Source organism: Neomonachus schauinslandi, chromosome 10 (genome assembly GCF_002201575.2).
Source record: "Neomonachus schauinslandi chromosome 10, ASM220157v2, whole genome shotgun sequence".
Taxonomy (NCBI): Eukaryota; Metazoa; Chordata; class Mammalia; order Carnivora; family Phocidae; genus Neomonachus; species Neomonachus schauinslandi.
The window spans coordinates 15,097,258-15,117,684 of NC_058412.1; the positions used below are offsets into that span (position 1 = coordinate 15,097,258).

General features: G+C 46.3%; 1 protein-coding gene across 1 annotated transcript; it reads right to left on the reverse strand.

Annotated features, from left to right (window-relative positions):
- Positions 1-15,178: 15,178 nt before the first annotated feature.
- On the reverse strand, positions 15,179-19,816 carry TTC32 (tetratricopeptide repeat domain 32). Its single transcript, XM_021697602.1, has 3 exons — positions 19,532-19,816; positions 16,092-16,258; positions 15,179-15,353 (listed from the first exon to the last, which is right to left on the reverse strand). Exons 1-3 carry the CDS (start codon positions 19,681-19,683, stop codon positions 15,226-15,228), a joined length of 447 nt encoding a protein of 148 aa, XP_021553277.1. The 5' UTR covers positions 19,684-19,816; the 3' UTR covers positions 15,179-15,225.
- Positions 19,817-20,427: the final 611 nt, after the last annotated feature.

Consider the following 20,427-nt stretch of genomic DNA (forward strand, 5'->3'; position numbering starts at 1 on the left):
TTCTTCGTGAAACTTACCCCCATCACTTCCTGGGTGAACTCTTCCAGGCCTCAGAGCCCATTTCAAATTCTGCCACTTCTACAAAATGTTTCTCTTCCTTCTCTCACCCCCAGCTCCTTTTCCTTTCAACTCTCATAATCACAGTCACAACCATATTCAACCTTGGTTGGTTATTTGTCCTTAATTGTTTGTCCTTATTTTCCCTTCCATACAGATTTCCTTGAAGGTAGGGCCATGATCTTTCCCTCTGGTCGCATTCAGCCTTGGCATTCAACTCCTAAGATGTATGTGAAAATGAGTCAAGTGCTATATTTGTCACCACCTACTTGAGGGCCTTAGGATACAACCTAAATCAGTATGCCCGAGGTCACCTGTGACAAGACCTCAGGTAGGGAGCCAAGCCTATCATAGAGCAGCACAGAGTCTCAGCCCAGATCCAGTCCACAAAGTCCCAGATAAAGTGGGGGACAGGCCTTGGTCAGAGTATGTTTGGGGAGCCGGAATGGCTGTGGGAACCATGATGGTATTCTAGTGTGCTCCCCAACAGGAGTGTGGCCATCTCCACCATGGTGGCCACTGACCCTTCCATTGGCATGAGCAAGGCCACACTGAAGGACCACATGTGCAAACCAAGAGAGTCTAGCAGAAACCAAGCATTCTTCCAGTTTAATATCACTGCTGTGGTACCTCTGTGGGGCTAAGGCAAGGGGCACCTGCTCTTGCCAGTTCTTAAAACAGCTTCAATGGCATTCCTTTTCAGTCTCATGTTCTCAACATACTCTAAAATCTTGGGTTATTTACTTTGAAGGTGACTGTTGTAAATGAAAATGAAGTTGTCTATGAGAAGGAAGCCCTTGCTATGAAGGGATGGCCCACAATCACAAGAGACCCTGACTGACTAGAGGTAAGATGGCCATTCTCTGAAAGAAGGTTAGTTGTGTCCCTGAGCTTAGCCCTACTGCCCCCCACCCAATCTAAAGGGAATCTCACCTGATTAGGGAAGGGAACACTGAGAGTCTGTAGAAGGAACTCAACATGTTAGAATCCTTTAGATTCCATGGTTGATTTTCTTTTTCTTTTGGAGCTATTGTTTTATCTTATTTCCTCATCAGATATTTGTTCGTATTGAAAGTATAAATTGGAATAATATTGAGTGACCCTCTCCTTTAGAAGATTAAGTGATGTTGCTAAAAACAAATTATCACATGACTAGATCATGATCCATCAAGAATATAGCCCACAAACCAATGGAAAAGACCAGTAGAATAAATCTCTGCAGTAGGCTGTCTGTGCTGGGCTCAAACCCCAACTCTGTCATCTTTGTCATTCATAAGTTGAGACCTTGAAGTCTCTAACCCTATCTGGTCCTCAGGTCGCTTGTCCATGAAGCAGAGTTACCCTGAGTCCTCTTTTGTTCTGTGATTCCATAAACCAAAGAACCTGCTCTTGATTCCAATCTTATCCCAGACTAATGCTATTCTGCTGCTACGCAGTTAAAGAAACACTAACCTGAGTGGGCAGGCATGAGGACTGGCCAAGGAAGAAAGCTGTTCTGTCACCAGGAGACGGCTCAGTGGTGTTGGAGTCCCAGATCAGAGGTCAATAAGCAGCTAGAGGAGTTAGGCCGAACTTTCCTTGAGCATTTCCACCCGGTTGCCCTAGGCTTGACACCTTCATTCAGCAGGGCCCCAGAGAAGCCAACCGACAACAGAGATCCAGACAAGAGTAGCCAAAGGTAAGAGTATTCTGGAGACAAGAAGGCAGAAAAAGAAAGTTCTCCATGAATATACCAAATGCTTCCCTTCCTACGAGGAGTCCTTCGCCAAGTTCCATGATCGGGAAACAACACCATGAGTCAGCCATTGGAATAGGTATTCTTTGAGGAGGAGCTGATGAGCTTTGTGGATGCTGTGGCAGAATTACTCCTGGTCAGGGGTTGAGAGTCAGCATCACCAAAATTTGACAGCAACCCCCAGTGGAACATCATTGTAAAGGGCAAGTACACTCAGCTAAAAGCTGAAGGGGCAGAACCAGAAACCCAATCCTACTGGGTATAAAATCCCAAGATTCTGTAAGGACATCTCATGTGTCAGAGCAAGACCCCTCAACTGGGGATCCAACCTCCCAGGGGATCTCAGTGTCACCTGAGCCTACCAAAAGACTAATCCGTTCCTTCTGTGCAGTTTCTCAATCAGGATCTTCTCCTGACTTCCGAGCAGTTGACTCCAGCCCTGTGCAGGCCTCCTCGAGTGTAAGAAGGGGCCAGGATGGACTGAAGGCAGATGCTGATGGACGCAAGGCTTCCCCAGAGTACATCCCACCTTGTTTGTTTCCAAATTCTTCCTGGCAGCTGCAGAGAGTAACCGGTTGGAGGTAGACTTTGACCCTGTCTCCCAGAGTGAGAGAGTCAGGAGGCCGGTGGTGAAATTGTGGCATCTGGACCCAAAGAGGGGCGCTCTGGGAAAACCACAAAGGTCCAAGCTAGACTCTGGACTCCCAGTTATATGGACAGTTTGGTAACACTGAAGAAAGACCCTGGGGAGTCCCAGGCCCTGAGTACTTTCTAGGTTTTTTGGAAGAGACTTGCTCACACATACTGCTTAGTGACTTGGCATCGACATCCAGAGGTCAAGTCCAATAGGGGGGAGGTAACTAGTAACTGGGATTAAGTGTGATGGGAGGCAGCTTGGCATAATTTGGACCTCTAGGAGATCTCTGGCTTAGCCAGATAGTACCTGTGTGAACTGGACCAGTTATTTCCCCTTTTTTTAACCTCATCACCTCCTTTTGCAAAATGGGCACTTGAACCTCATTAAGGTTACGGAAGACTTTAGGACTGTTGGTAAAGCCTCCAATACGTGGACTTCCCGTTAGGGAGTCTCTACTGCTCCCCACTTCTGTTCTCGGATGTGTCTGCACTGCCTGGCCCGAGTCTGGCTACACCTGAACCCTGTGGGGCATTGTCCCGGCCAGTGCTCTCCTGAGGGGAGAAGAAGAGGTGAGAGCAAAGCCCTCCTGTGTTGTCCAGTGGTCACACTGGGAAGCTCTGACCACAGCCCTGCACACGAACATCACCACTCCCCTCCGGCCTCCCAGATGAGTCCAGCCTTCTGAGAGCTGCCTCGAGTCCCGACCAAACTCTGTCCTACCCTTTCTGCAGAGTTTTCTGAATAGCACACCGCATCAAGGCTGCATCTGGGCAGACCCATTTTGTTCTGTCAGCTTGAAGGGGCCTTGCATGCAGATCTGGGTGAGTTCTAAAGGCTCTTTGGCCAAAACCACCTGGCTCTCATCCATCAAGCTTGTCTAGCGTCTGGCTATGCTAATTTGCAGGCATTTTATGGGATGTTTAACAAGTCTGGTTATCCTTCTAGAAGAAGGAAGTCCTGGAAGAGAGTCCATAGGAGCCTGCAATCTCGGCCTTCCTGCCTCAGTGCCACCCCCACCCCACATCCACCTTGAACTTGGGCCAGGGAAATGGACTTGACCATCCAGCCTGGCTTCAGTGACTATGGAGGCAATGTGCCTGCTAGCCAGATGGTCAGGCTCTGAGACGGGGACTTTGGACAGCATGTCATTTGAGACCCCTGCCAACCCCGAGACCCTGCCTTTTTCCTCTTCGCCGAGGAGCACCCCAAGGTCCTGACCGTGGTCCCAGCTGGCTCTCTGCCTGCTCGTCACAGGGGTGGCCACACACTACAGCCGTCCACCATAGCCTGTAAGTCACTGCACGAAGGACAACCGATTCCAAGTATGCTAAAGACATTTAACCAAGCACATGGCCCCCACTGCCCCGAGAGTGATGTGCTATCTCCAGGATCTTGTCACCTTCCAGAAACAAGGGAGAGCTCCCTAGCAGAGGCCCTCCAAGCTTGCTGCCTTAAGCATTTGTTTTATAAAAATGAGACGAAGGACCAGAGCCAAATCATCTGCTTTCCTCTGAGCAAGGAAGAAACACGGGGACAAGGCGAGGTACCCACCGCAGCCTACAGGTCATTAGTGGGAGAGGGAACCGCCCAGGAAAGAGCGCTCCCCCCGCCCGCCCCCACTTTCTCGCGAGTCCGCCCACCTGTGGGGCGCTATTTGTGAGCCCAGGGGTCCCACTGCTCACCCTGAGGGTTTGCCAGGGCCGCCCAGGTGACCACCGCCGCCATCCCAGCCCCCCCAGGTCACTATTTAACTCAGTTCTGGGTGGTCACCGCCCGCGGTCTGGCTCTGCAGAGTACCCTCGGCACAGCTCTGGCTTCCTGCACGCGCCATCTGACGCCTGAGATGCGGGCCTGTCGTTGCTGGGCCCCTTCCTGGCCAGGCCCCGAAGCCATCTCTGAGGAGGGTGGTAAGAATGTCTCCCTGGGGCCCAGTTCCGGAGCTTGTCTCGCTTCCAGAGGATGCTGTCATGGACTGGGCCCTCAGCTGGGCCCCCACTCTGCTGCCTGGCCCACGTAACTGTCTCAGGAGGGCAATGTTTCTCACTATAAAAATGGGTGGTCCATCTTGTTAACCCAGCTGAGCGTCATGGGTTGGTTAGCGGTAAGGGCCAAGGTCTTGGCCTGGGTGATAAAGAGCCCTGGCCACAGAAGTCCCTGGGTTGGGTTCCGGGGCGGGGAGGGGGGTGCTGCGACCCCCGCTGGGCCAGAAGGGCTTTAAGATGCCAGCTTCTTCCCATTGAGGACCTCAGACCCCCAGGTCATTATCAAGAGCACTGAAAAGGAAGAACACAGTTTAAGTGCAAGCATTGGTTTACATAAAGGAGACTCTTAAAGGGGCCCTAAGAAGACGGGATTTGCATGTCATCACTAACTCTGGAAGTGCTTTAAAAACCGAAAGGCCGTCAGTAGTGGCTCTAAACAGGCTGGCAGAAGCACTCAGAGAAGGGGGAGTAGCTCTGAGGAGAGCGAGAAAGGCTTCAGCCAGGAAGTAGCGATCCAGAGCTTTCTTGAAAAGGGAAGGGGTCTCTACCCCCGAGGAGCACAAGGCCTAGCCCGCCCTGCCCGTGGGGTGGATCCTGGCCATGACCCAAGGCAGCTGCAGCCGCACTGTCAGGAGGGAGAGGAGAGCAGCGGCTTGCTCCCGGCTCCTGAAACCTCCTCCCATGGGGGTGGGGGGCCTACTAGCGGGGCCCTCCTTCTACCCTTCCACCTCCTGACCTCGCGCAGTGCCCCCCGCACCCCCAGCACCTCGCAGCCCCTTCCCTGAGCAGTGGGGTGAAGAACCCAGCTACATAGCTGCCCCACCTCTTCTCCTCCCTCACTCTCCCGCCAGGAGCCCACTTGCAGCGTCTGCTTCTCTGGTCCCCTCCGCACCATGCGTCTCACCTGAGACCACAGCACAGCAGGGCCAGGCCGTGCGGGCAGGTGAGGCGTCGTAGTTCTAAGACTCTGTTGTTGGAAAAGCATTCGTGCTCTCTCTAAGCTAAATTCTCCAAACTAGTCCTTCTTCCGAAGAAGCCCAACATCCCCTCCAAATGTGCCTGTCTGGTTCGAACCCCAGTGCTACTTACTGGGCCCCTCAAGACACCAGGGATGCTGGGCTGGGAAGATTGGCAGGCGGGCAGCCCACTCCCACACCTTCCCCCTCCCCAAGCCCACTCAGGCAGCTTGTTCGAGGACCCCATGAAACTTGTATCCCTTTTTTTTTTAAGATTTTATTTATTCATTTGACAGAGAGACACACAGCAAGAGAGGGAACACAAGCAGGGGGAGCGGGAGAGGGAGAAGCAGGCTTCCCGCGGAGCAGAGAGCCTGATGCCGGGCTCGATCCCAGGACCCTGGGATCACGACCTGAGCCGAAGGCAGATACTTAACGACCGAGCCACCCAGGCACCCCGCTTGTATCCTTTTTTTTAAATTAATTAATTTATTTTTATTTAAATACCATTTAATTAACATATAGTGTATTATTAGTTTCAGTGCTCATTCCATCACGTGCCCTCCTTTATGCCCATCACCCAGTGACCCCATCCCCCCACCCTCCTCCCCTCCAGCAACCTCTGTTTGTGAAACTTGTATGCTTAAAGTTTTGCCTTGAGCTGAATCTGAGTAAGTTTTGACCCTTGCAACTAAATTTGTCCCAAGGTGGAAACAGCAGGGGTTGGTTTGCCCAATGACTGAGTTGCTTCTCTTCCCGTTTGTCAACCTCTTAGTCTGGGCTAAAGTAGAACAGGCAGACAGCACTCTCCTGTGGGGGACCAGCACGCCACAGCAAAATGCAGTGGGATGAGGGCGGCATGCAGCCTGGGGCTGGGGACTCTGGGCCGCCTGCCCTGGCTCCGGCGCCAGTCAGCTGAGCAAAGCAGGCCTGACCCAGGCCCTGTGGGAACCAGGGGACTCCCGTCAAGATGGCCAGTCTCCTAGGGGGGCGAAAAGAGGGAGGAGCTAGTGTTACCCCAGACTGAGGGGCCTCCAAGGATGCTGGACTTCCAGTATCAAAACCAAGGAAGTCCTGGGCAACCCAGGACAAGCTGGTCACCCCAGAGGCAGCTTAGGGACAAGGAAAAGAAGAATCTAGAACTTTCTACGAACTTTGTCTCCAGCCTAATTAAAGGCTAACTGAAAACTAAGTTAAGTCAGGACTCTTCCCTTTTGGTAAAATAGAGATTCTGTCAATGTGCAAGGGATATCATGAGACCTACGTGAGAACACATGGAAGATGACTGGCATTTGTCTTACTGGAAGTTTCTCTAACTAGTCCTTGACCCTCATCCCAGTAGACTTCCTCCTCTTGTACCTCTAGTTTCATGTGAATTTACCGATCCCCTTCCCATGCTCGCAGGTAAAATTATCACCCACATTTACACGGGTGGAAACACCACTGGGTCTATGTTCCCCCTTGTCCTCTACCCTCCCAAAGTTCTTTATACCAGCTTCCTTTCCTACAGCCCCACAAACTGCCTGTGCCTTGGGGTGCCCTCTCTACCCAGGGGTGTGATCTGGGTGCTGGGCACCTAACACTTCTCTGCATTGGGTTCCCAGACCCTCGCACAGTTCAGCACAGGGCTGGGGCTGCGGGGCTCCCATTCTGGAGGATGGTCCCGGGCAAAGAATGGGGTCTGGATGCAGCTCTAGATTTGGCAACAAGATGAGAGAAAAGAAGTATAAACCGAGGCGCTTCACTAACTAGAAGCCACTGTTATTCTTAAACTGAGGGCTCAGAAGGGCTCACGTTCTGTTGTTAACCATCTGCACAACCTTTGCATGTGTTTGTCTACCTATAAAATAAAGGGGTCCTGGGGAGGGGGCAGGGGAAGGAAAAGGCAGCGTGCAGAGGATTTTTAGGACAGAGGATTTTTAGGACAGAGGATTTTTAGGACATATGTCCTCAGGCATTTGTCCAAATGCCCAGAATGTGCACTACGAAGAGTGAACCCTAAGGTAAGCTATGAGCTTTGGGTGACAAGGACGTGTCCATTGGGTTCATCCTTGGTTAAAAAAAAATAAAAATAAAAAGCACCATCTGGGGAGTGATGTCAGTCATGAGGGAAGCTATGCATACGTGGGGGGTAGAAGGTGTATGTTCATCTCTGTACCTTCCTCTGAGTTTCGTCGTAAACCTAGAACTCTACAAAATAAAGTCTTTTAAATAAGCAAATGATACATAAAAATCAAGGAGATGATTTCTCAAGTTCCCTCCAGCACAAGTGTCATATGACTCTGATTAAAATTATATGCCCATTAAGCAATTCAAAAGGAATTATGTCTAGAAATGTGAGCGCTAGCAGACCAAGGAGGAAGAGCACTTGAGGCGAGGGCAGGCTGCTCCCCAGCCCGGGACTGCTGGCTGTGGTGTAAGTGATGAGGCTGGAGCAGGGCCGTGTTTTAGGAGAGCCCGTGAGCAGGGAGCCTGAGGAGGCTATACATTAGTCATGTCTGAAAACCCTTCTCACGGATACTGGAAGCCAGCAGAGCTAGCCACCGCTACTCGCCCAGACGAAGGACATATTGACCCAGAAAAAAGGAACAGTGAGCCAGCATTGCTTGATTTGCTCAACAGCGATGACTTTTTCCAGGGAGGAAATCCCACATAAAACTATTGCAGACAGAATCCTGGATCGAGGCAGGCCCTGGCGTGATAACTCAATATTATCCATCATGCCAAATTCCATGGTACCGATGTGATCTCCAGTTTGAGAGAGGAAACATACCACCCACCCTCCCCGAGAAACTCAAGTCCTTGAGAGAGTCAGGAGAGCCAAGGGAAGTCTCCGGGCATCTGTCCTTTCCTCCTCTACCTGCCTCCACTGCTCGAATAGAACAGATGGGGGCAGAGACACTGATCAGACACCCCTGGCCATCAGGCACCTGGGCTTACACCTGGGCCAAGTGCCAGAGAGACACATACAAATGTGGTTCCTGTCCTCAGGGTCCCCAGTTGGGGGGGGGGGGGCGGTGACAAACACCCAGGAAATGGAAGAGCATAATCAGATGCTGAGCCGAATGATATAGACAAGTGGTTCTCAAGCCTCGGTGTGCACCAGCATCTTCTGGGGGGCCGGTGAAACACACTCTGAGAACACACTCTGAGATACAGACCCGGTTGATGCCAACACTCCTGGTCTGTGGACCACATTCAATGGCAAAGGTGCTCCGTCTAGACCGTAATGAAACCCTGGAGAATAAGGACAGGAGTCTGGGCTGGTATCGGCAGGGAAGGGCTCATGGTAGTTGTTGAAGCTCCAAGAATGGGCAGGACTTGAGTAAATGAGGGAAAGAGGGTGTTCTGGGAGAGAACACTGTAAGCAGAGACAGGAGGGTGGCGGGGGGAGGTTAACAAGGGTAGAGAAGACACTAGCCATTGTCACACGCTGGTAATCCGTGACAGATGCGGGCGTGGGCTTCACGTGCAGGCGCCTACTCCCTTCACTCGCCTCCTCTCCACCCCATTCAAAAGGCTGCTCCAGTTCCAATAAGTCTACCAGCAGCCGGTCTTCATAATGGAAATGATGATTATTTCTCGAGCCCCACTGGCAGCTCCCAATCCCGCCGCTCAGCCAACTTAGATGGCGTCTCACCTGGCTTGTTGTAATGGCTTGTTGCTTGGCAGCCTCAAAGGACTCCCACTTGTCTTCTCGGTCTCAAGCCAGAAGAGCGTCTGTCCTCTAAGAGTTGAGTGTCTTGAAGGCACACAGGGTGGTTGTGAACTTCTCAGCAGACAGCCGGGACAAACCAGCATGTTTTGTAGGGTCCTTGGTCATGAGCCCCTCTCCTGATTTGATCAGGAGAAAGGGAAATAAGGCCCCTTCCTTCACTCCCCTTCCTTGGAAATCTTTAGTTGATAGGCTCATTCTCACCAGATGTTTGTTCCTCCTTTCACAGAGTGGCATTTGTGGGTGCAAGCACACCAAGGCGTACGTGTGAGATGCCTGTCATTTGGAAACTGGACTAATATTTATTAGGTGCTAGCTCAGTTTCCCAGGGCTGCCGTAACAAAGCACCACAAATTGGGGAGCGATAACAACAGAAATGCATTCGCTCCCAGTTCTGGAGACTTGAAGTCTGACCTCGAGGTGACAGTGGGGCCATGCTCCCTCTGCAGGCTCTAGAAGAGGATCTTTCCTTGCCCTCCTCCAGCTTCTGGTGGCCCCAGGTGGCCCTTGGCTTATGGCTGCTTCCATATCCACATGGCCTTCTCCCCTGTGTCTGAGTCCAAATTCCCTTCTTAGAAGGACATCAGTTATACTTGATTAAGGGCCCACCCCACCCCAATATGACCTCACCTTAATTAGTTAACATCACAAAAACCCCTTCCCCAATAGTGTCCCATTCAGAGGTACTGATGGTTAAGACTTCCAACATATCTTTTTGGGGGATACAATTCAACCCGTAACAGGTACCTGTTATAAAGCTCTATTAAAACATAAAGTCCTGGGGCGCCTGGGTGGCTCAGTTGGTTAAGCAACTGCCTTCGGCTCAGGTCATGATCCTGGAGTCCCGGGATCAAGTCCCGCATCGGGCTCCCTGCTCAGCGGGGAGTCTGCTTCTCCCTCTGACCCTCCCCCTCTCATGCTCTCTATCTCCCATTCTCTCTCTCAGATAAATAAATAAAAAATCTTTAAAAAAAAAAAAAACAAAACATAAAGTCCTTGCTGATTCAGCAAGGACTTAACCTTGTCTTTTAGAGGACTTTCTTCCTCTAAACTAAAACAGTGAGCTGTTTAAAATAAAATAACAACTACAAGATCAACTGAGAAACAAGGGATCAAACACTTGTCCACCCCACACCTAATAGCCAGCAATGAATCTGAAGATCTAGATAGCAAGTTAATGAGCAGATTTGATAACGGACTCATTAATCCACTCGACATACCTGAGGCCCCTCTGTGTCCCAGGCTCTGTGCGAGGTGCTGATGATGGTGCATGAGCAAAGCAGACAAAAACCCCTACCCTGGAGTAGCCTAGCTTCCGGTAGGAGAAGACAGGGAGACAACAGGGATAAACACATGGTATGGGTAGACAGAGAAAAAGTGAGGTGAGGAGCACGATGGGGATTTGCGTGTCTCAACCGGGCGGTCAGAAGAGGGCCCCACCCATCAGGTGACAGAGGACCAAAGGCCTGGAGGAGGAGAGGAGAGGGCCAGTGGTGGGATGAGGGGCAGCGGGGGCACAACCAGCACAAAGGCCTTTGGGGAAACTCTGCTGCTTACTCTGACAGACCAGCCACTCGGGTGAGAGCCAAGGCAGACCAGTTGGGAGACCTGCAAAAAGAAACGGGGCGTGGGCGTGGGGAGGGTGCATGTGGGCCTGGGGTGGTAGCAGAGGCGGCGGCGAGCATCGCTGGGCTCCGGGTCTGTGCTGCCACTGCTGCTGGGGTTCTGGGGCGGGGGGTCTGGCCCCAGCAGCGGCGGGGAGCAGAGTTGCCACGGTGCAACCTGAGCTTGTCCCAGCCGGGGCTCTTGAGAGGTTGCACCGTGGCAACTCCAATCTCAGAGCCCTCTAATAAAGTGCACATAGGTTCCGGTAGATGTGGTGCCAAGAGGATATACTCAGAGGTATTCTTGGTACAAACTGGCCAGAATTGCCTAGACGGCACAGATCCACAGAGGTGGTGAAAAGAACTCAAACTAATGTTTTAAAGATGTGAGTGGTGGGAACAAGAAAGCGAGCGATTTGATGCTTTGTTTCCAGTTGTTCTCGTTAAAGCGGTCACCTCTGGAGGGGGATGGGGGGATGGGGGGCCTTAGTCTCCATTTAGCCCTCCTGTACGGTTTTAATTTTTATTACTATATGCATTATTAATTTTATAACAGAAAATCGGCAAGCATTCTTAATGTGGTTTTTTTTAAATCATGGCTCCGAGCAGAATGAGGCCAATTTCTATGCTGTTATATAGAAGAATGTCCAAGATCATCAATAATTTAAATTACTGAATGATATGTAAGCCATTAATCTGTGCATGTCCCTGCATACATGTGTCCATGTATTGGTCCATCAAGAAAGGCCTGGAAGGATAGATACAACTTCACAGTGGTTCCTTTTGCAGCGTGAGAACAGGAAAGGGCCTGGGGTGGAGGGACTTTTGTTTTCTACGTTCTCTGCGCTTTTGCCTACTTTTCAAAGGAATACTTACATGTGTTGTGATTTAAGGTTAAGGCCTTCCCTATACTTTGCTTCAGTCAGAGCTCAATTAAACTTCTCATAATCCAAATAAGAATGATTGAAATTTCAAATAAATAGGCAGTAGAAACTTCCAATCCCTCTTTTCTCTTAGCCCGGTGAGAAATAAGAGACTATAGAATGGCAAACTAAGAAAACAGACAAATGTCTACTTGGCTCATGAATGAGAGAACCAACAGATGGTAAAAGAGCATTTGAGAAACTCAGTATTTACAGTCAATGACGAATTGGGGAATTAAGTCACTAGGTTAACCTAGAATCAAAACTAGTTAATGTCCTCCAGGGTGATAAAACCATGATACCATGATCTTTAGGGTCATCATTTCTACCAGATAGAAATCAGTTGCATCTTCTCTGGACAAAAATCTGTAAACTACATGTAATTTCAGAGAATTAAACAGTCCCTGGGTGGGTCTCTTAGGCTGTGCTCAGCATAATATTGAAAGGATATGCAATCTTCTTTTTGCCTTGTTTATAGATGTTGGATAATTTTTCTTAAAATAAGAAACAAATTTACATATTGGCAGCTGAGTCTTTCCATTTTCCAAATGGAGTTTGCTCTTAATATTAATCTGCTTTTCACCATCTTCTGTGTCTGTTTTCAATCAGGAAGGAAAATTACCAACAAGTAAGTCTAGAATTGCAATAATGTTCCATGGTAAAAACTAATTTTAATATTGTTTTGCTACTCACCTTGATGGATGCTAAAACAACTTACGAGCAATTTAAATTTTGTATCAGGATCAAAGAAAAAAAAAGAGTTCTCATATCTGCTTTGAGTTGATGCCAACAACAAAAATCAATTGATACTAACTGCAGTTTCGAATGTTTTCATGGGTTTTGGAACATGACTTTGGGCAAGTTACTGAATTTCTTAGCCTCAGCTTTATCCTCTATGAAAAATAAGACTTTTTCCCTGCATTATTGCATGTGAGATGAGATGCTGACAGACACAAGCCTGGGAGCGCCCTGCTGACTTCTTCCCTCACTGTGTTAACGTACACTCACAGCTCATAATTTCTGTTTTGGGGGCTTCCCTTGTGGGAAGTTTTTCTCATTTGTCTTTTCCTACTTGGATGTGTCCTTTTATCTCCTTGTGATTTTAAGAGATAGAAACTATGTTTTTAAATCTTACCAATTGCTTCGCTTCTCAAAAAAAAAAATTTTATTTCTCACCTTCTTTCCTTTTTTGGAAAGAATGTAACATTGTTTTTTTTAAGTCCCCTACCATTAGACGTGAAATTTAACAAATCTCTCTCTGACCAAATGCCATGTAAACTGGAATCACTTTCCCAGAATTTGTTCCATTTCTGAGAAATATAGAAAACACCAAAACATGAATTTATCTAGAAGCTGTCACAATAACACACCTAGCTCATGTAGTGATCGTTCAGTTCACTATTCACTAGGATCTTGAAAAGTTGAACCACGTGTTTGTCAATAATTTTTGTAAATAGCAATCTGTTCAAATACAGTAATTAAATATGCTAGAAGAAGAGTGAAATTTCGGTGCCTCAGCTTCAGGCAGAGGCATACCCTCCCATTTCCCCAGTACCCGTTGGGTGTCGTGCTGCTTAGCTGGATGAGACGATCCTTCGGGACTCTCCATCTGTTCTGTCTGTAAGCTCTTCGGTATCGTGACGGACTCTATTAATATGTAGCCCTTAATTTGCCCCAAAGTGTTTTTCTGTTCTAACTTCCGTAAGCGCAGTTTGCAAGAGGACAATGAGACCCAAAAACCTTGAAAAATTGGTTTTATAAGCAGTACAGAAATGGAATATACTTAAAAATCATTGAATTGTACACTTTAAGTGTGAATTGTATGCTGTGCAAATTATATCTCAATAAAGCTTTTTAAAAATAGTACGGAAAGAAAAAAATGAGTGCAGTGAGCATTCATGCCATCACACCAGATGTAACTGCTGTAAATATGTGATTCCAAACTGCTATTACTTATATACACTTGTCTTCATTACTCAATATATTTTTCTAGCTGTGAAAAGTATTTGGGTATCTTAGGCTAAAATGGAATTCATAATTTTTTTCAATTAAAATTAATGGATTTTGAGGCACCTGGGTGGGTCAGTCAGTTAAACGTCTGCCTTCGGCTCAGGTCATAATCCCAGGGTCCTGGGATGGAGCCCTGCATGGCCTGCTTCTCCCTCTGTCTGCCACTCCCCCTGCTTGTGCACTCTCCCTCTCTCTCTTTCTCTCTCTCTGTCAAATAAATAAATAAAATCTTTTTTTAAAATTTAAATTAAATTAAATTAATGGCTTTTTTTTTTCACGTAAGGGCTTTTCACTTAGAAACATTTTCAGGGAAAAATTAAGGTTGTCAGGCAAGAAAGAGGTTTAGAAACTCTGAGTTAAAGTTTTAAGGGGGATTAGGCTTGGCAGAGAGGATACTAAAATCCACGTAAATGCCAAATTGATTTGCCCTGAAGGTAGGTTGGCATCTATCACGCCCACTGAGAAAGACTTCAGACCTGCAAAAGGGGGTCGGGGGAAGACTATGTAGTGAGTGAGGGGAAGTTAAAGAAGCCAGTGAAAGACAGAAAAACCAGAGAAGATCCAAGAGATGGCAAATAGGTAATGACTAAAAGCTGACTGGGAAACCGAGTTTGCCATTCCACCAGCAGACTGTACTTGGCTATCAGAAAGTAGTCCGTTGGCTTCATTCAGTTCTAGGTTTCAGAAAAAAACATAAATAGCTCCAGGCTTTTAATTAGTTTAAGAGTAATTCTCTAAGCTCAAAAGTAACTTCCATCCATTTACTCTATCTTACCTTACTTTGTAACAAACCACAATTTTCTGCCTTGTTTTCGCAGAGAGAAAAGCTGGAAGATGACCCAGTTTGGGTACGTTTTTAGTAGAAATACTAAAATAGGAGAAATCTAAGCAATAGCACACCTAAAAGAATATCTTGAAGGCACATAACAAAGGTATTATTTAGTAAATCAGAAATTTAGAATCTGTGTAATGCCTAACGTTTTGACCAGTTATTTCCAGTAATAAAGAGAAAAATAAGTATCTGGGTTCTAATCACCAAGTGCTGATTCTGACCTTCAGTGATTTTATTTTTTTCTGACAAAGGATGAAGAATCATTGAATCCAAGAAACCAAATAAATTCTTTTACAGAGTTGGGTTTTTTGGGTTTTGTTTTTTGCTTTTTGCTTTTTTTGTATTACATCTGACCCCAGTCAAGAGTAAGGGAAAGAGAAGAGAAGCCAAGAGAAGGGGCGCCTGGGTGGCTCAGTCCAGATGTCAAATTTTTTAAATAAAAAGTTGGGAATGAAAATAACAAAAAATATAGTTTTACAGAAGAAAATGCTACACATTTCTTTAAATATTTTACTGCAATAACATACAACTATGCATTGATATTATTTATTTACACTTTATGAAAAGCACACTTATTCAACATAGTTACTCAATCGAAATTAACTACTTTAAATAGATTATCTAACTTTCAGTGTTAATGCATGAATCTCTTTATCTTAAATATAAATCAAAATAGCTCAATACCTACTTTACATTATAAGGAATGAGATGCCAGGCATTATAAGGATTATGAGTCAATATTTTAATTAGGTTAAAACTTGCAATAATTTTTTTTCAATAATTTCTTCTTTGTTTTTCTTCTTTGTCTAGAATAGTCTGTTTTAAGCTCAAAGTAGCATCTTGAAATCCAGGATTTAAGTCTAATACCTTCTTGAAATCTTCCAAAGCATCATCAAAGTATCCTGTACCAGAACCCAAAAAATGAAAAATAATAATAAAACTGAGTATTTCTATACATAATTCATAACAAAGTTCAGATACACATGCTTTTATATTTATGAGCTTTCAACCACACCTAGTAAAGGATTTTTTCCTCCTAATACCGACATATGGATGTGTATATCAAAGAAATTTTGCATGCCCTTGTAGAATAATTAAAATTAAAATTTTAAATTAGCTTTAAGTGAACACTTAAAATCAGCTCTGGGTTTATTTCTTGAGATTTAAGAGGGAAATAGCATAAATCATCATAAAATCTCAACAAAATCCTATCACCTATTTTACACGATTACAGTAAAATTAAGCAATAGGAAATTAGTATTCTTTTTAACACTTTAAAAAAGAAACAATACCTACAGTCCCTTTAATCCAAAGATCTAAAACCCCTTCACTTCATATTGTCTTGTGTGCCTTTAAAAATTTTAACTCAGAAAAGATTCACAGGTGGTCGGTCATCCGCACTGTCCTCAAAGTAATGGGGTCACCCTCATCCGGCGCCAGGTCCAATCCCCACCCCAGGGCTCCACTGTGGTCTGTAAAGCCTACCAGAAGCCTAAAATAAATGCTTCCTTTGTTCCGGGTTCTACACCCAAATTTTACATGACTTTAAGACTTGATGATTACTACATTAGTTTCACATTTGAGAGCTCTGAATTCATAAAATATAGTCCAGGGCAAAAGGGAAAAAAAAAAATTCTTACCCAGCCTATACAGTATCAACCCTCTGTTGTAATAGGGAACTTCAAAAGTGGGTCGGACTTGTGTGGCAGCTGTGTAGTCATCCAGGGCTTCATAAAAATCAACCCTGCAGTACTTGATTTGCCCCCGGTTGTTATATGCAGTAGCCAAATCCTCAGGGCTGTATTTGCTTTAAACAAAAAGTCACATTAAAAACATGTGTTAGCAAATTCCTCTCGTTTCCACCTTCATTCTCTTTTGGGTTTTGTCAACCTTCGTAGCCTGTAACGTGTGGTATCTACGCTGAAAAACCAAGCTGAAGAAACGAAGTGCAAAGAAATAAGGCAGTGGAATGAATTTTTGTTTAATCCCATGATCTACTTCGTAGCAGCACTACCCTGTCAGTCCGAAAAACACATTAATTCTATAATGTGTTCAGAGCCCTCGTGCATTGTCAACTTGTTTTGCAGAATTCAATATTCAAAAGACTGTTCATTTTCTAAGCACGCACCAGCAGGGCAAAGAAGACAGATCAAATTCACGCTGAGCAAGGAGGAAAAGCCAGCCCAGAGCTCCAGTTTGCAATGGACATATCACAAAGTGAATCATCAATGTTATTCTCAAAGTTCTAAGTGATCCCACCAAAAATGAGATTTTAAATCACTTTTCACCAATAAAGAAATACAAGTTGACCGTAAGTGAAGATTCAACATGCTGTCGCCCAAGGAGGGGATAGAGCTGCCTTCCCTCCCATCTTAGCTGGGATCGCCCCCAAGGCGACACTGGCCTCCTGCGAGGAGGACATCGGGGCTCAGGTTCATTCTGGGGGTCCTGTGTGCCCAATGGGCTCTGCTTCTGAAGGCTCCAGAGGCTGCCCTGGGAGCTCTGAGTGGGCAGGGTCTCCAGTAAGGGCAGCTCTGACCAGCCACCTGGGCTCAGCAGGTCACCCCTCCCCTGCCAGACGATTCGTTTGCACAGAGAACACGAACGGACTCTACTCTGTGTCAGACAAATTCTGTTTTCCTTTCTTTTTTTCCAAAGGGATTCTCACATTTGAACCAAAGAGAAAAGGCACAGGCTACACTCATCTGTCATTTCTTCATTATGCCCCCTAGTGCAAAGTACAGTCCTCAGAAAAGATCGAGGCTGCCATCCATGCTAGTAAAAAGGGACTTCTATTAGTATCTAGACCCTTGAGATCTGACAGGCACGGCAACCACTGCTACCACAAGAGGTCCTCACAGGGGTCCCCTTCAAGTCTAAGTTCACTAACGATGGACAGAACTACTGTAACACGAGAAAACTTGTCTCTGGGAGCTATGACAGACTGGGTGCAAGAATACTTCTGGACGCTGCTAGCACTAGCTGTAACCCCCGTAAAGGGTTTTAAGAAAACTGCAGCCTCAGGACTCCAGAAAGATTTTAGACATTCAATTTTTAAGCTTCAAAACTTTGTTATGAGTTTCTTATATTCAGAGGATTATAGAAAGTTCGGTTTAGAATTAGATCTCATTACAACAAATTCTAAAAGCCTACTTTTCATGTAGAAACTGCTTCATATTTTAAAGATGTGGGTTAATCATTGAAGCCGAAATGTTTTTGATAATATTAAGATTTCTGTAATGATACTATTTATCATGCTAGAATTTAACTTCCTAACACAAATGTGGATTTTTTTGCATTTGCAAACTTGAGCAAAAAAAAATCTGAAAGGCTGTACTTTGGGATATGAAAAGAAAATGTTATAAACCATTCAGTGACAGGCATGCAAAAATTGCAAATGCTTCTTCAAAATGGTTCAGTGACCCATTATTTTAAAAAATAAATTTAAGCTAAAAGATATTTTTAAGGAAAAAAATCTGAAATGACAGAATCCATTTTAAATTCATGAGTTCCTAGAAGAATTTCAGACCTATAAGGAAATTGGAAGGTTCATTCAGGTAGGCTGAGCAACCTTCTAGCACACCATGGAGGTTTTCTTCCCTGTGTTGGGAAGAGGCAGATACTGTATCTACTATAAACACATATTGGTGCTCTTAGGCTGAATGTGCAAAGGAGACTAGATGGTGTCAGTGTATCTGTTGCTGATGAATACTTTTTGAAACCTATTAGCTTGAAATGATAGAAAACTACATTTTCTATGTTTACTAATCTTTTTTGGGGGGGCTGGGGGGGAGGCTCAGGGGATGGTCTTATTGCCTGTTCAGAAATTTCTATTAACTGTTACCTTGGTGTATTATCAAAACATGAAAGCAATTTTATTTTTCTGGTTTAATTCCACATGAGTTTAACAAACAGGAGAAGAATTGTTAAGCCTCATGCAAAAGACAAGCTGACATCCTGTCAAGAAAAACCAAATCCTCGAAGGGAGAGAAGAGTGATGGTGCAGATGATTCAAAACCGTCAAACAGCTATTCATTCCACTCCTCTCTGTTCTTTCTCATCCTAGCCCCCATCACTCCATCAAGAAGAACAAAGGCAAAATTTGGAGGCCCAACAAATGCTACACATCCAGGCATAAATCCAAGGCACTTTGGGCAAGCAGGTATTAGCAGGTGAAGTCGCTAATATCACAAAAAGAAAGACAGTATTATAGGCTTTCTAACAAAAGTACACAGCACCACCTAACATATGCTCCTCGTAATACTGGATCTGAATTGGATCAAACCTCAGGATTTAACTACCAACTCACAAGCAGTGTAGGAGACAAGGGACCGTATTAAATGACATCAGGGGTATGAATTCAGCAAATCCAAAATATGGGGAACTCTCAAGACACAGGACTGGCTTCCTCAACAAACTTCAAGGGGAAAAAAGGGGGAGCCTTACAGATTAAGAGACCTGGTGTGCATCCTGACTTGAACAAACTGCTAAAAAAAAATAAAAAAAAAAAAAAACACATCAGCCAAACAAAAACGTTATTAATCAATCAGGAACCAACACTGACTGCATATTTCATATCAAGCAATCACGTAATAATAATGATACTGTGGTTGTTTCCGTAAGAATCCTTAATATTTAGAAATGCATTTTGAAATATCCATGGATGAATGCGTGGGTGAAATGGTAATATTTAGGCCGAGTGATATCCTCCCCCCACTACACACACACACACACACAAGTGAAAAACGAAACACCCTTGCGGTGAGGTGGTGGCTGGAGTCGCGCGGTCCCATGTACTAGCGAGTCACCTCGCCGTCTCCAGGTCTCAGACATCCGCCTGCTAAAATGACAGGTGGAAAAGCCCTAGCCGCTCTAAGTCTTGGGTCAGAGTGAGGAACGTAGTTAAGACCCCCGGGGGGGGGGAAGGCAGCCGGCGCCCCTCGCCGCCCTTCTGGAAAGACAAACAGTCCGCGCGCTGCGTCCTCGGTGCCAGACAGCTCAGGTGGCTGACCGAGGGACCCGACGACCCCTGCTTCCCACCTCCCGGAGGCGCCGCTGCCCCACTTCTCGCGATAGTTACCTCCCGGGCGCCGCTCCCACGGAGCCTGCACAGGCGCACTGGCGAATGTAAGCGGAGTACAGGGCTTCGGCTTCCGCGTATTCGCCCTTCTTGAAGTGAGCTTGGGCGAGCGAGAACGTTGCGTGGCTTTGTTGCCCTTGCTGCCCATCCATGGCGGTCAGAGGCCTAGCGTTCCGTGTAGAAAGGGGGTTGACTTCTGGGCGTTTAGAGGCGGCGCCACAGAGCCACTTCCGCACTCCCGGAATTTAATTTGACCGCAAAACCTGGGCGCTTAGCAAAAGGGGAAGTTTGTGCCTTCGGAGGACCCATCATCTCGCGAGATCAGTCACACGGTGCTGGCAGGGAACTCAGGCGGCCCAGGGAAGTCTGACCCACTCCTCTGAAGTGAGGTCTGTTATTACTGCTGGTTCCGCCTGCTTCCTCTTCCAGAAGAGCAGTAGATTGATGGGCCCAAACTGGTTTCCAGGTCCGTTGACTAATGTTGCGAAGAGCTTGTCCTTTGTTACAGGGAGTTGAGCGAGTTGCGGGGGGAGGGAGCCTCACCATGCCGGAAGCAGAAGGAAGCTTGGTTTGTCTCATGAATGGCTCAGGGGCCCGCAGATTTATTGTAGCGCCCCTGGGGTTCCAGCGTCCACTCTTAGCGAACCACCTGGTAGAGGATGGCCGCCGTTACTCTGAGACACTGTGTAAATCCCTCGAGCTTACGAATTCAGATTACCATTTATTAGCTCCAAGAGCCTAGACTGCACACTTCTCGAACCTCTGGAATAGTGTAAGGATCCATTAAATAATATTTTGTGCTGACAGTCTGTTATGTTAGTTTACATTCCCTGGCTGTCAATGCCAAAGGGAAACCCAGACAGTAATTTATTAAGTACAGTATGTTTAAGTAAGAA